Here is an 18656-nt window from a genome sequence, read left to right as displayed (position 1 = left end):
GGCAGGAAAATAAAAAGTAATGAAATAGAATTGAAAAGATTACAAAAGTATTTTGAAAGCGTCATTCATCAGGAAAAACCAACAGTAAGAAGTAAATGAGTCCACAGTCACAAATCATAGAATGGTGGCACAGAAAGGGACTTAACAAATAATTTGGTCCATCTTTTTTCATTTTTCAGAAAGGGAAGCAGGGGCCCAGAGATGGAAATAACTTGCCCAAGATCATACAGAAAAATCAGCAAAGTGAGGTCTTAATCTAATTCGCCCAATGTTTAGTCTAGTGAGTTTTTCTATTCTCCAGTGAGCCCTAATTTTGAGAATCCTTTTTTTTAAATGTCAAAAATTCTAGGGATTCCTATGAAAATGACTGTGTCTTAAGTATCTATTAATTGAGAAAATATATCATGGGAAGAGGCTAGCCCAAATTTAGTAAGAAGTCTAAATAAGCATATGTTTCATTAATAATTACAACTAAATATTTCTGAAAAATAAGAATACATGAGATTTTTAGTTCAAAAAATGCATTACTGGGGCAGCTAGTTGATGTAGTAGGTAGAGCACCAGCCCTGAAATCAGGAGGACTTGAGTTCAAATCTGGCCTCAGACACTTTAACACATCCTGGCTGTGTGACCTCGAGGAAGTCACTTAACCAAAATTGCCTCAGCAAAAAAAAAAAAAAAGCATTGCCAATGTAAATTTTCTTACTAACATTTACTAACTATATATTATACTTCTTCATTTTGGGGATGCAGAAATACACTGATGATAACTTGGAATGTGCATATGGATTCATAGATACAATATGGACCACAAGTTTAGCCCAAGGGTTACAAACTCCATATTTACACTGTCTTTTAAGATAGAGAGATATTATCTTGCAGCAAATAAAGAGCTGGCTGGATAGCCAGGAAAATTTGGAATCAAGTTTTCCCTCTAACACACTGGCCATGAAATCCTGGCCTAATCACTATGCCCCTCAGTTTTCTAGCCTCAGTTGCTCACTTAAGTTGTAAAAATGGTATTGACCTACATAGGTAGAGGAAGTTTCATCACCTAGGACTTCCCTATATTGGTTAAGCATAGCTCCAGATCGTAATCCTTTCTCTTTCTCTTCAATTCATCCCCAAAGGAACTGTGATATCAGAACTAAGAACATTGCTTTAAGGAGACACTATGGCTAGATGAAATGAATTACTGGACTGGGAGTTGGTAGACTTCAAGGTATCAAGAGCTACACCAGTAAGAGAAGGGCTTGGATCTCCAATGTCTTTTCTAATTCTCCAAGTTGCCTCCTTGAGACTAATTTTTCTCCTCGAAATAGAAATAGCCCTGAAGTGTATGAATGTATATTATTTATACATATAAATATATTTTGAAATCATGTTTAACAAAAGAAACTAAAAATAGTCCAGATTATATAACTATTGAACTTATAAAATCAGAGAGTTGAAAAGAATTTTTATAATGATATAATTCAATTCCTTCATTTTATATGTGAGAAATTGAGGCCTAGAAAGGTAAAGTCACTTGCACAAAGTTAAACAGTTACTGGACTAAGTCTAAATTTCTTTCCTAAGTTATGGAGTTCATAAAAGCAAATGATCCCACAATGAGAAGATTGGGAAAAAAAGTTATCAAATGCCATAAAAGTACTCATCTAACACTTTGTAATTCTAAGTCTGTTTTAAGTAAGAGAAGCAGAAACCCACAAATTTTCTCTTTTCTCATTCTCCTGAAAGTAAAAGTCGAAGAGAAAGCATTGCAAAATCATAGCTATTGAACCAAATAATAATCTAATTGCAGGGGTCCTCAAACTACATCCCAGATGCGGCAGCTAAAAATGTTTATCCCCCTCACCCAGGGCTATGAAGTTTCTTTATTTAAAGGCCCACAAACCAAAGTCTTTGTTTTTACTATAGTCCGGCCCTCCAACAGTTTGAGGGACAGTGAACTGGCCCCCTATTTAAAAAGTTCTGAGAACCCCTGAGAGAGTAACCATTTTATTTTGCAAATTGGGAAACTATGGACCAGGTTGGAGCAGGAATAATGAGAAGATAGTAGTGTACCTAAGGTACTCATCCTTTGAGCAACCATGTTCTTGTTTGGCCCAGGGGACTATAGGTGGGACCTACTTCAATACTTCTGTCCCTGGTAGAATCCATAAAAAGAATCAGATTTCACTCTATTTTCTTTGAGATTTAGGAAGACAGAGTAGCCATAATTTGGGGGATATTGTTATACTTGAAATCAGGAAGACTTAGGTTCAAATGCTACCTCTGACACTAATTGTGTGAGCCAGTGCAAATATCCCGAGTCTTAGTTTCCACATTTATAAAATTAGGGATTTGGGATGGATGGCCTCTGTGCTCCCTTTCAGAATAATCTTATGGTAGTACGTTCAAGGCAATTTGACCTTCAACATTAGAGACACTGGCAGAATACGTAAGTGACTGGATAGTTATATAGGTGACCAAGAAGAAAGTGGAGAAATAAAAAGTTAGGGCTAGAATAAGAAATAAAAACCAGGAATCTTTATTTATAGGGCTATCTGTGCTAGAAATGGTAAATTAATGACTGAAAGGTATTTCCTCATTGCCATTTGGAAAAAGTAATTGGATTACATCCCCAAATGGGTTTAGATTACTTGATTGTGATTAATATTATAAGTGCAGACAAGCTTATAAACTTAGTTTTAATTTACCACTGAGGATAAAGATATTGAGAACTTAACTACTCATACAAACTGCATTGATGTGTATGTGTGTGTGCGCACATGCATGTATTAAGGACATGTGCAAGCAAAAAGGAGAGTGGGACAGAAAGGATATAAAGTAGCATAGACCCTTTCTTTTATTATAAGCTAATATTTGAACACACACATATAAAATCAATGTCAACATATGTTCCCTTTAGAATGTAATCTCTTAGAATGTCTAAATTTCAAATAAAAACTAAAAATTTATATCAGAAATTCATTTGGAGGATTTTTTGCTATCAGTGATCTGTTCTATACACACCCACAGGACAGACTAGTGAAAAGAACATTGACTGAGCCAAAAGTTCGAAGTTCAAAGCAGATCTTCTGCTACCTTCTAGACAAGCAGTATGGTCAAGTCATTTAACCCCCCCTTGAGTTCACTTTTCCCCACCTAAAAAATAGGGATAATAATGCTATATGGTATATGGGATTTTTGTGAATATCAAATACACTGTTAAATCCAAATTTCTACACAAACGTAAGGTGGTATTATTATCATTATTGATTTTTATAAAACAGGTATTTAAATCTGCTTTTGTTTACAAGTCACTAGGATAGGAGGTGGGGAAAATGATTATGATTATTCATTCAATTATTCATTCATTCATTGGATGACATATCTGAGCTAAAAAATGCAAAAAATTCTATCTGCAAAATAAAAAAAAAATCTGCAAAAAATGCAAAAAAAACCCCACAGGATTTCTCTATGTTTTGTGATATAAAGCATGTTTAGGTAGATTTTTAATTTTTGTCTTCATAGTTACAAAGGGCTATAGTTGTACATTTACCATGGTAATTTTTGATAGTAAGTAAATCAAGAAGTTAGTGTGGGACTATTAGATTTATAATCAGAAATTCTAGGTCAAATACTTTGGTCTACTGATATTTCATCTGTGGGATCTTACACTAGATAACTCAGGGACTCAGTATTCTTATCCATCACAGTCTTCTCAAGACTGGATTAGATTAGATTGACCATTAGGATCATAGTAAATTCCTAAATTAGTTCATGTTGAAGCAGCATCTTATTTCTACATGCACTTCTCTGTATTTAGTTGAATATCCAGAAAGACCTGAATTCAAATCTTCCTGTCCCTAAGAACCATCTTCTGTCACTATTCTGAGTTACCAACCATTTTGCATTTAGTAGATTTTTAATAAGCATTTGTTAAATTGAATTGAGTTTCAGAGGATATATTAATATCTATGGTTCATCTAAATACTCATAATACAAAATCATTTCATAATATAATGTGTGATGTAGGATAAAATAACACAGGATAGGATAATTACAATAAAATATAGAAATGAATGCAATAGAAATATTTCTTGGATTTATTTTCCCATAGAAATGCTTTAAACATACTAAATCATCACCAACATTCTCAATTAATTGGCTTTCCACTAAAATATATGCATCATTAATCTTCATGGCATACTAATGAGTTGGGATTATTATACCCATTTTACTGACTGGAAATCTAAGGCATAATGATTTATTGGACTTGTAGCATAGCAAATCAAGGTGAAATCCAAGACCGAATTTTTAATAGTAACTAGATGAATAAGGTGTTTTTCAAAGCATTATAATTGCAACAATAATTTCCAGGTTATGGGTTCCTGTGCTATTAGTTTGCTGTTGGCACTGAAGTCAGTTTGCTAAATACTTCAGAAGATGTATAAGTCAAAGTCAACAATTAAGAAATTTGATTAAATGGTATAAGACTTCTATCACTCTGACCATCAAGGTTGGAATAATAACACACCTCTTTTACTTTCCTAAACAGTGTTTATGGCTGTCCTTTGGCTAAAAAAAGGAAAACACAAGATAAGCAACCCCAAGAACCTGCTCCCAAAAGAAAGCCATTTGTGGTTAAAACCGACAACTCCTCAGTAGATGAATGTTATGAAACGGATGGAACTGAGGAAATGGATGAGAAAGAAGAAGAGGAGGAGGAGGAATACTCTGATGACAATGAGGAACAAGGGGAAGAAGATGAAGATGATGAAGAGATAGATCGAGAGGAAGAGGAGGAGATTGAAGAAGAGGAAGAAGATGATGAAGAAGGAGAAGATGTGGAGGATGAAGAAGAGGAAGAAGAGGAGGAGGAGGAAGAAGAGGAGGAGGAAGAAGAGCATGGTAATCATTAACATATTAATAAAGAAATAGATGGTATTCTGAGTTGTTTTCATTATGAATTCTGAGAGTTGGTCTTCATGACACAAGTTTTGAGTAATGGAAATCATGCAGAAATTGTTTTTCTTCTTTATTCACCTTTTATGAAATCCCCTTAATCTTTATTTTAAAGACTGTGATCTAAGTATACTAATCTGTAGACATGTTTAAGGCAAATAACTATCCAAGTAGAATGTCAAAGACTACTGTAGTTTGCAGATATGTATGTTTCTGCATATGTTTATGTATATAATGTATCACACACATATGTGTGTACGATCAATTTTAGATTATCAGTCCTATAAAGTACTATAATTTGGTTTAGCTAGAAAATCCACAAGGCATTTTGTCTTGAATGACTTGAAAACTTTGCAAGGGTGACTATTACTTGATATGACCTTACTATAAAAATGACTTTAACTCATTTATTTGTTTGATGATATTTAAACCTCCACGCAGCTGCAAATATGTTGACTGGTAAAATCTGGATTTGGGATATTGGTTGCAAAGACTTCACCATAGTGATCTTCTCATAAGACTAGGGTGGAAATGGATATTAATGAAATGATAAAGAAAGTGATTAATCCAGAAATATTTCACCTATGTATTTTCAGAATATGACTCTGATTTGGCATGTCCACATTTCTGTTTAGTATGAACAAATAATGACATTTAGGACATTGGAGTTGGAATGTTTTAGGAACAAGATGTGAATGATTTGATTTTTCATTAATTTCTTTTTACCAAAACTAAGATGTTAGGAACTATTTACAGAAGGTTTCAGTTTCTTTATCTGTAAAATGAGCAGGTTGGATTTGCTGCTCTCCAAGGTCTCTTCCAATATAAAATCTATAGTCTTAAGGAGGAAAGAAGGAAGGAAAGAAGGAAGGAAGGAAGAAAAGAAGGAAGGAAGGAAGGAAGAAAGGGGAGGAAGAAGGAAAGAAGGGAGGGAAGGAGGAAGGGAGGGAGGGAGGAAGGGAAAGAAGGAGGAAGGGAGGGAGGGAAGGAGAGAGGAAAGAAGGAAAGAAGGAAAGGAGGGATGGAGGAAGGAAAAAAGGGAGAGAGGGAGGAAAGAAGGCAGAAAGGGAGGAAGGAAGGAAAAAAAGGAAGGAAGGGAGGAAGGGAGGAAGGGAGGAAGGAAGGGAGGGAGGGAGGAAGGAAGGAAGGAGGAGAGGGAGGGAGGAAGGAAGGAAGAGAGGAAGGGAGGGAGGAAGGAATGCTAGCTTGAGTTTTTCAGTGCTAGTCCTTTCTTAATTTGGGGGGGAGGGATTTGTCTAATAGAAATACCTAAACTCAATGAGAAAATTGGGGGGAGGTGTTTTAATCCACCTCACCCCCATTCTGGCCTCAAAGCTATTTAGAAGTTTGAATGCTAGGAAAGCCAGTTCCCTAATACAAACTACTGTTGTTTTCTAGAGCCTGTGGGGAAATCTTTTCTTAGTTCAAGTAGGTGTGTGGTGGTTGTTTCTAAACCTATAAGGCAAGCATTAAACAGTCTAACCATTCCTTTTTCAGAAATAATGGTAGTTTTACTCCTGTGAAGCCTGGCGTGGTCACATAGGAAAATCGGAATGATTACAGTAGTTCGGGGTCATAATGGAAAAATAATATCTACATACTACCCAAAACAAATTATTTTTTAAAATCTTCAGAACTGAGATAAATTCTCCTAGTCAATAAATTCATAGTTTTTTTCTAGTACTGAATCTAGTAAAGAGGGAGTACAATCTATGATCATGTTAGAAAACAATATATGTCTGAAACAACATGCTTTTGTTTGGTATTTTTGTTGTAATGTATTAATTATGTTGGAAAAGACTCCACAAAAGGTAAATCTTTTAACTAAAAAGTTAATATTTTCTTTAAAAATCATAAAAATATTTTGTTTTGGTGGATTTTGATCAGGAGGGTCCCTTGTCAGCAAAAATATTACCATCATTTATATTCTCAAAAATTCCGTAATGAAGTCTCATACAATCAAATATTTGGAGAGTTGGATAATATAGCTATTGCTAATTTCTAGACAGATTAGACCTGTTCTCTTGTAGCTGATTGTTATAGATGATTCACAAGTTGGCCCTGGTTTATGATAAAAATAATATGAAACAACATTCTCTCAAGTTCTATTTTCTGCATCCAGAAAGCAGTAGAGATGTTTATTTTAAAATATGGAAGCTGATATGGGAGAAAGAAAATAGTATTAATCACATAAAAGATTTTTATTTAAATTAGGACATACCACTGATCAAATATCCAAGATATGTCTCCACTTCTGCTGTTTTCTCAAATACTCCACTTATTACATCAGATTGTTCTTTTTGCTCTTTTGTCCACCCTAATTTGAACATTATGAGGACATCTTTTGAAATGTACAATCTTACTTTTAGAATCTGATTGCTAGAAGTTCACATGGACTTCTTTGGATCTGTTTTTTTGTTGAACATATTTGTTTTGTTGGAAATTCAGAGAAGCAGAGTACAAGTTCTGGCAAGTTCTGATAGCCTGGTGATGGACTGTGTGTCTTTCATACAAGGACTAACCTCACATGAAAAATAATCTGGGGATGAGTAGCTTGAAACAACTTATTCCCAGATTAGCTTCAGGGTGCTGAATTTTTTAGATATAGCAATTCACAGTGGATATCTACCAAAACATAGAGGGCTTGTGATATGTCCCCATGGAAGAAGTATTCAACATTGATGAAATTACAGGCCCTTGAGCATGAACTATTGAAGCAGGAAATTCATAGGTTTTAGCCCATTGTTAGTGCATAAAAAAATTAAAAGTAAATATATTGGGGGGAGGAAAATCTAATTAGGTAAACATAATAGAAATAATATACTACCATAAAGAAACAAACAAGAACACTATCATATTATCTATTATATTCCTAGTGCTGGGAGTATAAGAGAAGGCCTGTTAGAATTTTGCTTTTAAAAAACTCTTTTTAGGTAAACTGAAAATAACATTCAGACATAATAATTTGGAAGATATATTACAAAAGCAAATAAACAATTCTGCCAAATGTAAAATTTTTAAATCCCCTTCAACATCTCTCTTCGACACAATAATAGTATAATGATAATAGCCATCTAGTACTTATATAGCACTTTAAGGATTACAAATTACTTCATATGTGTTTCTCATTTGATCCTTAAAACAATCCTATGGAATAGACGCTATTCTCATCCCCATTTTACAGATAAATAAACTGAATCTGAAGGAAGTTAAGTAACTTGACTAACATCACACAGGCAGTAATTATCAGGGGTAGAATTTGATTTCAACTGTTACTGACTCCAAGGATAGCACTTTAACCACTATGCTATCTAGCAATATAGTAGAATGAAAAGATTTGAAATTAAAGGATTTTGATCTGAATTCCAACTATAAAACTTATTACTAAATGACTTTGGACAAGTTAATCAGCCTCAGTTCTTTCATCTCTAAAATGGAGGGATTCAAATAGATGACCCTTAAAATCCCTCTCAGATCTAAATCTCAATTTTCACATACCTGAAGAATTGTCTGTAACTTCCCCACCCCAAAAGTTGGCTTGACAACATTGGAAAGTCTTTTTTTTCATATTTTATTTTATTTTATAATAACTTTATATTGACAGAATCCATGCCAGGGTAATTTTTTTACAACATTATCCCTTGCACTCGCTTCTGTTCCGATTTTTCCCCTCCCTCCCTCCACCCTCTCCCCTAGATGACAAGCAGTCCTATATATGTTAGATATGTTGCAGTATATCCTAGATACAATATATGTTTGCAGAACTGAACTGTTCTCTTGTTGCACAGGGAGAATTGGATTCAGAAGGTAAAAATAACCTGGGAAGAAAAACAAAAATGCAAATAGTTCATATTCATTTCCCAGTGTTCTTTCTTTGGATGTAGCTGCTTCTGTCCATCATTTATCAATTGAGACTAAGTTAGGTCTCTTTGTCAAAGAAATCCACTTCCATCAGAATATGTCCTCATACAATATCGTTGTCGAGGTGTATAATGATCTCCTGGTTCTGGTCATTTCACTTAACATCAGTTCATGTAAGTCTCTCCAAGCCTCTCTGTATTCATCCTGCTGGTCATTTCTTATAGAACAATAATATTCCATAACATTCATATACCACAATTTATCCAACCATTCTCCAATTGATGGGCATCCATTCAATTTCCAGTTTCTAGACACTACAAACAGGGCTGCCACAAACATTTTGGCATATACAGATCCCTTTCCCTTCTTTAGTATTTCTTTGGGATATAAGCCCAGAAATAACACTGCTGGACCAAAAGGTATGCACAGTTTGATAACTTTTGGGGCATAATTCCATTGGAAAGTCTTGATACAATTAAGTACCATTATAGACAAATCTTTTCCAAGTTATTAGGAAACCAAGTAGAAAAAGCAGATCAGTTTGCTATTTTTATGATAATCTGTCAAATAATTCCCAATCCTCAAAGGACCCCAGTCAGTCTAAGACAAAAACTGAAGGTCAATTTTAAGAATGCTCTTCTGTGTTCTACTTGTTGCACATCCTTGGAAGGAGGCAACAAAAGCTTGTTTGATTTGTAAAACAAACTATAAATTTTTCTTCTGAGAAAAAAAATTCATTTCAAATAACAGATTCCCAAGGGCTGTTTTGCAAAATTTTCCTGTTATAGGGGAAAATCTCCAGTGGAGCAGCTTTAAGAACAAATGTTTTAAGGCACCATTTAGCCTATATCACAAGAAAACACTCAAAATGGCTTGTACCCCAGGTGTTTCTTAGTCCTGTGGGGTGAGGAGGAGTCAGCCTGGGCCTTGCTCAAAGGCATAATTCTATTTTGATCATTTCACATGACCAGACTCTTAGATATTCATCCTAGTTTACTGAAAAAGGACTTTCAAAAGACATCTCTGTCAGTCATTTATTTCTGTTCCCAAATATGACAAATATTTTACATTTCACACCATTGCTATAAGTGGTAATCATCTCACTAACTTCCTGCCACTCAAAGAAATATGTTTAACATGAAAACCAAAGTTTCCCTGTTTTCTGTTGAAATAGCTGGCCATTGCTCATAAATAGTGAGAGTGATATTTTTGTCACACACGTGAATAGATCCAGCAGCAACTGTATTTTGGAATTGTATTTTCTTAAAGCATTCATTTCTTACATATGAAGACTACAAAAGAGTGGTGGACCATTATGTTAAGAAACCTTGAGATCCCAATGAGTCTTATTTTTCTCATTTTGCATTAACAGAGATCTTTATCTCTCTGAGTTTTTCATCAGGCTCCTTATAAAACTGGTCACATCAATATCCTTTAAATATATGATGCAAACATCAATCTTAAGGTGAAGAATACAAGTTTATTCAGAGAACTATGACAGGTTATCTATAGAAAAGGAAGAAAGACTGACTAATGCACATATAAACTAAAAGGGCAAAGGTTGGGGTAGATTTGATTGAGGAGATCAGGATTCTGAATTAAATATTTTTCATATTTTTAAAACTAAACTTAGAGGCAACATCAAACTTCTTCTTTTGAGGTTAGATTAGATAATATGAAGGACAGCAGTAATTCCATCCATAACAATACCACATATGTCTTTGATCCAGAACTAATTTGAGAGTCACAGGACTCAAGAAAGCAAAGAATCCACAAGCACCATACTGAGCTTAAGGAGGAAATAGGGAGGTAATGGTAAATACTTTTCATATACTATGAATTCATTTTAAACTGCTCTGATATGCATTTATTTTCATTTTCTACTTGTCTTAATATAAGAGGAAAAGGTGATGGTGGTAGTGGATAGTTGAATCCATCTGCCCCTAATTTAGGCCCTCGTTTAGTTATGAAAATTCTCTTATGATAAAATTAAAATGACTACTATTTAGTGATCAAAGATTTTTCTAATCATTAATTCCAATTTTTATATATTGTATTTTTTTCTGGCTATCTAAATGACAGTGTGTCTCTCACTTAGTTCTCCTGTGATCTAAAAAACAGAATAAAGTTATATAGAATCTAGTGAGTTATAATTCATTTTCATATTTTAGCCCATTAAAAAAAGACCTGAGCTTTAAAATGATCATTAATCTCTGGTCCCTTAATGATAAATTATTAAGTTCTTAACAACTTAAAAGGAAAAATCCTGTTTTGTACAGTTTTCAATAGATATAATAGAAGTTCTAGGAGGGGATAAAGCACAGAAAGCTATGAAGTATACAGAAGAAAACTGATCTCATATTGCCACTGTTAATATTTGGCTACTTCAAGAGTCATCCTTAGGAAAATGGCATTTTTTAAAGCTACTTCTTTACAAAAAGTTATTTTTTCTTTCTTTCTTTCTTTTTTGAGGGGGGCATTTTTTCTTGACTGAACTCTTGAAGCATATTAATGAAAATTATTTTGGAGGACAGTTTGCTATGTAATTGGATACAATGAAAGTATCTTTTCTTTAGTGTAAGTCTTTTGACAGTGTAAATTGATGAGAGCCTTACATGTTAACATGAAAGGAAGAGTTGGATGATTTGAGAGAAAATTAAAATATTTATATGAAGCCTTTTCAAATATCTAGCATGACTTGTCAGTATTCCAATACTTTCACTACACAGTAAAAAAGCAAAAAGGTTTCTCTATGTGTGCTTAATTTAACGACATTGGGTTTAGACCAGAATTTTTTTAAAAGTTCCTGAATTTTTTTTTCTCATTTTAGTTACAAATAGATTAAAATGGGAACCTCTTCCCACCACCACCCCCATTCCATGTTAAGGAGGATTAAGCAGGATTTATTGAACTTTTTTTTTTTTTTTAGTAACCAAACCTTAGTAGAAAGTATCTGACCTATTACTTTGCACTAAAGCAAACAATAACTAAATAATTTAAAAAGTTAATGGAATTCCAATCTACTTTTTCAAAAAGGAATTTAGTAGTGGAAACGATTTTGGCATTAGTCAGATCTGGGTTTAAATCCTAACTTTGCTACCAGTTTTCCTTGGAAAAGGATAAATTATAATAGAGATTTAGTTTCCTCATTTTACTGAAAATGATGGGGTTCAAATAGGTGAAATCTAAGTTTCCTACCTCTGAATGCCCTATTACAATATTTTAACAAAGTTGCTTTCAAATCAAATGGAATGATGTTTCTGATAAGCATAATACCCTAAAATTCATAATAAATAAGTTCATGTTTTATTTTTAAAAGTCCCTTTTGATATGTGTAATAAATGTTTCATATAATACAACTGCCATTAAATCTGTATGATATACACAATCTTTGAGCCTTAATTTTTCACAATAAAATTAAAGGACTAGATTAGATGATATCTAAGGTTCCGAATCCTGTTATATTTTGTTTCATTGCCATCTAAACTCATTAACCAAAAGTCTTCTAATATCCCATAGAGGTAAGTGATCTAAGAAGTGATAAACTTGAGGGAATCAACATAAACCCTCGATTTCATTCAATCAATAAGCATTCATTAACTGCATACAATGTTCCAAACACTGTGCTCTATATGGGGGATACAATGTTCAAAAATACAAAAGCATGACAGTCCTTTAAGGATCTTAAATTCTAAGGCATCTTTATATTTGAGACCCAATCATGATACAGGAAACATTTGGGTTTGAAGAAAAAAAATCTATTAAACTAAAGGAAAGTTGGGAAAAGAACAGACCTTTTTTTTTCTTTTAAAGAACTTTATTTAGTCCTTGAAGAAGTATGTATTCTCATTAGCTTATTATTAGACATCTACTTAGAGATGCCCAGGAGCCTTATTGTTCTTCTTAGCTCCCTTCTTTCTGCAGTTCAGCCTTCCTTTCAAGTTCTTTCAGTATCCTCTTTGGGTTTCTGATTTTCTGTGTTTCTCCTGTGCCACAATTTTTTCCAAATCATCTTGTTAACTCTTATGTGCAGCTGAAGGTTCTGAATGGCTATTGCCTCTGCTCGGTTCTTCTCACTCCTCAGATTCCATTTGTCCCATTGAGAAATCCAAATTATGACAAGTCCACCTTCCAGATCAAAGATCATGATAGTTCCAAATCTATCTCAAGGTTGAGATGATATGGTTATCTCTCTAAACTACAAATCCCAGGGTGCTAGTTCATTTCCAAACTTCTAATACAACAAACCATAAAAAATAAATAAAGAGTATTTATGAAACACAGCATATTCCACTAGGATAAGAAGGTATTCCTTAGATAGTTCCTAGATGATCGCTAGGATAATTAGAGAAATCAAGAAAGACCTCTTTGCAAAGGAGGCACTTTCAGTGGGCCTTAAAGAAAGGGTTCCAAGAGACAAGGAAGGAAAGCATTGGTAGTATGACTCATAGTCATCAAACAATAATGAGCAAGTTAAGATACTATCAGAAAAACAAAACAGAATCTAAAGCTTCCATATGTTCAATTCAAGGAAAATACAATTGGATAAAAAGATAGAATTCTAACATCTGAAGAGTTAACATCTCACCCTATAATATACCAGTTTTTGATCAGTAAATTGAGTGCATATAGATATATGTGTCATCTCCTTTTGAGAATGAATGACTGAGAAAATAAACTAGCTAATGAGCTTATTTTCAGACATCCCTACATTTCATAGGTTTATATATTCTTTTATACAAAATTCAAAGCTATATTGAAAATTAAAATCTCTGTATTCTTTGAAGAAGCAAACTTAAAAAAAAATACAAGTTATATTGAATAGTAGGTAGCTAGTCATAATTGGAATCAAAAAGGCCTGGGTTTTAGTTTAGATTCTAGGATTATAGTTATGGCAGTAGAATTAACCTACTTAAGGTTGTTATGTAACCTCACAATTCCCAAAGATTTTCTCTAAGACTAAAAGTGAGGGGCGGGGGAAGAGAGGATAAGAGGAGATAGTAGATTTACATTGGTAGGGGGAGTATCTTTATTGGGAGTTCCTTAATCAGTAAACACCACTTAATTAAATTAAAACATTGATTAAAACACTGCTATGTGTCAGACATTGTCCTAATTCCTGGGGATTCAAAAACAGAATTTTAAATCCTATTTTGAAATTTTAGGATTAATGAATATAGTGCATCGTTTAATCCCTATATTTTTAAGGTCTATATTACAGAAGTAATCACTGATTGTGTTCTCATTATTTGTTTATTATCTGTTTTAAAATACATATTATAGGTTAACACTATAGTCCAAATGTGAGACAAGGAACCGTTAGACTAAAGTTTTTCACTTGATACTGCCACGCCTCTCTGTCTTGCAAGGTTGTTGTGAGGCTTAAATGAAATCATGTCGATGGAAGTGCTTTGTAAACTATAAAGTTCCACATACACTATAATTATTATTTAACAGCAATATTACCATATAATAATTTTATATATAATGTCATATCCAGGATTCAGTATTAAAGGATATGTGTTGTTGCAAGGTGCTTCTATTACTTCCAAAATCTCCTTGGATGAGACTTGACTTGAACACCTTTCAGACTGTGCTTAAAGTAACAGTTTATCTTAATGGCATAGTCACTTGATGGCACAGACTCCGACATGTTTATAATTCAATTCAATTAAGAGCTATTAAGCACTTCATACTTGTTCAACACTAGACTAGGTGCCAGATTGGTAGAAAATATATGAGATATAAACCACCTTGCCTTCAAAAAATTTATCATCTCATTGCTGGGAATTAGACATGTATAAATAAATAAAAAATAAATATCATATTCCAAAAACAGAATAAAAAGGCAATGGGATCTGACAGAAGCAATAAAAATTCTTGTTAGAAGTTTTCTGACATTGAAAACTGTCAAAAGTATGGGTGACCTAAGAAAAATTACTTTTGCCTTGGGATCTGAGTTTTGTTGTTGATGTTGTTTTCTTATCTGTGAAACAAAGCTTTATCCAAGATGTTATCTAGGAGGCTAAGTCTTAAAGTCAGAAGCGATAGGTCTTCTTTGCTTGGTAAAGACATTTTGTTTTATGTTGTTCTTAAAAGGATATAGGAGATGTTCTCTTTTGTCTGGAATGGTTTATATATGCTTCCACCTGAAAGTGAAACAAAGAGCCTGATGACCTCTTAAAGTCCTTATGAATGTTTTGAGAAATTGACAATCACAGGAATAAAGGGAAAACCCTGTTGCTGAAACTTGAAGTTTTCAGATTATGAAGAAACAATGTTTCTTCTTACCTCAAGGAAAACACAATTGGATAAAGAGATAGAATAGATTCTATCCAAATGTTCCTGTTGATCTCAATGGTCAATTTGCCAATACCTATAATAAGCAGAGGAATCCTATCATTCTAAAGCCTTGATACTTTCAATAAGTTCTCAAATCCTTTTCCATGAAAATAGTTTATAAATATATTTGTAATATTGTACTGTCACTTCCTCCCCCCACCACCACCATTCCCTGAGTTGTCCTAGGCTCCTCTGAGCCATCTCTATCTAAAATAAATAGGACTTTAGAAATCTGCAATTCAGACATACTACACAAGACAAAAATATGATCTTGAATTATTTTCCTGAAGCTTACTTTGCACAAAGATATTTATGTGAATGTGTACATTTATGCACACATGTTTATGTGAAGGGCAGAAGGGAGTAGGTCATGATTCTATACATTTTTTTTAGCACTTACTTGCCTTGTAAAATACCTATTAAATAAAATTCTTTCTCCCAATCACCAAATTTCTTTCATTCCCATAAACACCATGACTGAATATGTACTCTTTCTCCACAAACATAAGCCAATTCTTTATTAAACTTATAATCACTATGTTAAGCTGGACCCTAAATTCCCACTGGACAAACACCAGTCCTAAGACTGTAGTCTTCCAGTTCATATATGTCTGAGGAATTATAAGTTTCTGGGGCCCACTCGGCTCCTGCCAGTCTATGTAGTGGTGTGAATAGTTGAAAGTCTACATCTGACATTTAGTGGCCTTAGTATAAGGATTTGTATGCTAGAATGGAAAATTCAATAAAAGTCTAGAATCTATTAAATAGTATTTGTTAAGTATGTACTATAGCCATGGGACTGTATACACCTTCACTATGAGTAGGATACAAAGATAGAAAATATTTCATGGCTTCATTAGGGAGATAAGATCTTATCTTAATATAAAGATATTGCTTTAAATCCTAAATTATGTATTATAAACATGAACATACAATAGGGTTTCAGAGAAGGGAAAGATTGTGGTCCTGGAGTTTTTCAGAAAGGTATCATGAAGAAAGTATGTTTGCTTGGTCTTTCAAGGAGTGTGGACTACTGACTTCCAATCTTGGTTCTCTCTCCAATGCTTTCATACTACTTCCCCCAAAAAAATCTCTCTTTAGCATAAGCCTGTCTGTATCACTTGCCTGTTCCAAAGCCTTCAGTACCTCCATATTGACACTAGACTATACTACAAAATTTTAAACTTGACATTTAAAGTCCTTCACAACCTGGCTCCAGCCCAATTTATCAGAATTATTTTACATCATTGTCCTTCATATATTTTACATTCCAGTCATACCTTTTATTCCTTAAGCTCAGCATTTTCTGTCTTACAATTGCACAGTTAACACTCTGTTTTGAAATCATGCTTAAAAGACACTCTCTCCCTCACTGATAGTTCTTGGCATTACTGACTTCCTGGAGCTCAGTTCAAATGCTACATTCTACAAACAAATTTTCTTGATTTTCTTGATCACCATAGTTTTACACACTCTGTCTCTTAAATAATAATAACAATCTGTTTACATATTGGATCTCCTCATTAAATGTAAGGTGTGTGAGGACCTTTTCATTCCTTTTTTTTTTTCCTCATCCCCTAGCACAGTGAAAAAACAGGTGTTTAATAAATGCTGCCAGACTGAGTTAACTTGCTGAGAAAAAGGAAAAGCTTGTGTAAATCAAATGGAATAACATCAACAAAAAAGCATATAGTGGAATTTGAATGGACAAGTTTAGTGATTTCCGTTAATGGAAGATGAAATTAAATATCAGATGAAGTTTGGACATTGACCCAGTAGACACATTTCCTAAGTTATTGAGTAGAGGAGTGAAATGATAAAATCAATATGTGGTATTGGGATGGATATGATTATAATACTCATATCTTATGTTCATCTTCTCAGTCTGAGTTGTCCTAATGGTAACAGCACATTCCCAAGACAGTCTTCTTTTTAAAAAATATATATATATAGTATTTAAAGGGACAGCTAGGTGGCACAGTGGATACAGCACCAGCCCTGAAGTCAGGAGGACTCGAGTTCAAATCTGTCCTCAGACCTTTAACACTTCCTAGCTATGTGACCTTGGGCAAGTTACTTAACCCCAATTGCCTCAGCAAAAAATGTGTGTGTGTGTGTGTGTGTGTGTGTGTGTGTAATATATAGTATTAATACAAGAAATATCAACCTCATATTATGTGAAGAAATAAAGTGTTTTACCATAGAATGACTTGAAGTTTTAGTTTCAAGTGAGCAATTTCATATTTCTCACCTTTTTCTGAAAGGAAAACTTACTTTATTCTTAAGGGAAACTGTGTTCATCTTTCTGGCAATCTCATTATTGTCTTCTGCTCCAAGACAAGCAATTGAAAATATCATTTGAATTGAAGTTAGGTCAAATCAACAATCAAATGCTTTCTATATGTGGGGCACCAGAAATACAAATACAAGCAAAAAAGACACTCTGACCTCAAGGAGTTCACATTCAAATGAGGGAAGTTTTCAAAAGAGTAGAGATAGGTTCCTAGATAAACCTGTTTTCTGAATCTTCTCTAAACCAGCTCAAATCCCTGACTCACAACATTTGCCTCCATTGCCTCTAGTATTCACATTGTATATGACTAGGGACCTTCTTCAGTAAGCTTTCAAACCACGAAGTCCACAAATAACAGATCGTTAATTATATTAAATGATTGGCATACATCTAAAATAAAATTAGTTTGAATCTGACCATTACTGTTGTTATTATTATAATTAATTTTATAGCTCAAATGTAATGATGTCAATGTGAAAAATGAGTATATCAATTATTATCTTTTTTTAAAATTTTCAATCTCAGATAAACTGATATCTGATATCTGATAAACTATGCAAATTAGTAGAAAGACATGTCAAATTAGCTATATGAATTAACAGAATTTTACAGTCTGAATTTGGGATAATTTTGACACTGTATATCTTAGTCTTATTAAATATAAAGCACAATCCAAGACTTTTTTATTTCTAAGAACTTATAATATTGAATTATATGTGATCTAGGGAAGGGGGTGTGGGGAAAGGAGATAAAATTGGAACACAAGGTTTTTCCAGGATCAATGTTGAAAAATTATCTTTGCATATGTTTTGAAAATAAAAAACTTCAATAAAAAATAAAAACATAAAAAAGAACTTATACTGTAATGTCAATCTGTTGTGAATGGTACTATTTCAACCAACTTGCCTCATATTGCTTACTATCACCAATTTATCTCAGAGTTATTAAAATATAAAGTAATTTTTTTTATTTTATAAGGCTTTTAATTTTCAAAACATATGTATAGATAGTTTTCAACATTGACATAATTTTCAACATTCACTCTTGCAAAATCTTGTGTTCCAATTTTTTTTCTTCCTTTCTTCTCCAATCCCTTCCCCTAGATGGCAAATAATCCAATATATGTTAAACATATTCTTCTATACATATTTCCACAATTATCATACCAGACATGAAAAATCAGATCAAAAAGAAAAAAAATGACAAT

The 18656-nt window shown here is 33.4% G+C and overlaps 1 protein-coding gene across 12 annotated transcripts in view; it reads left to right on the top strand.

Annotated features, from left to right (window-relative positions):
• Window positions 1-18656, top strand: part of MYT1L (myelin transcription factor 1 like) — a 692774-nt gene that overhangs the window by 476959 nt on the left and 197159 nt on the right. For all 12 annotated transcript variants that reach the window (XM_051976041.1, XM_051976033.1, XM_051976034.1 and 9 more), the window contains one exon: window positions 4547-4899. In XM_051976041.1, coding sequence (XP_051832001.1) covers window positions 4547-4899 — 353 coding nt within the window. The remainder of the gene's footprint in view (window positions 1-4546; window positions 4900-18656) is intronic.

This window comes from Antechinus flavipes, chromosome 2, assembly GCF_016432865.1.
Source record: "Antechinus flavipes isolate AdamAnt ecotype Samford, QLD, Australia chromosome 2, AdamAnt_v2, whole genome shotgun sequence".
Taxonomy (NCBI): Eukaryota; Metazoa; Chordata; class Mammalia; order Dasyuromorphia; family Dasyuridae; genus Antechinus; species Antechinus flavipes.
The sequence above is the reverse complement of the archived record's forward strand: the minus strand, read 5'-3'. Positions and strand labels throughout refer to the sequence as shown.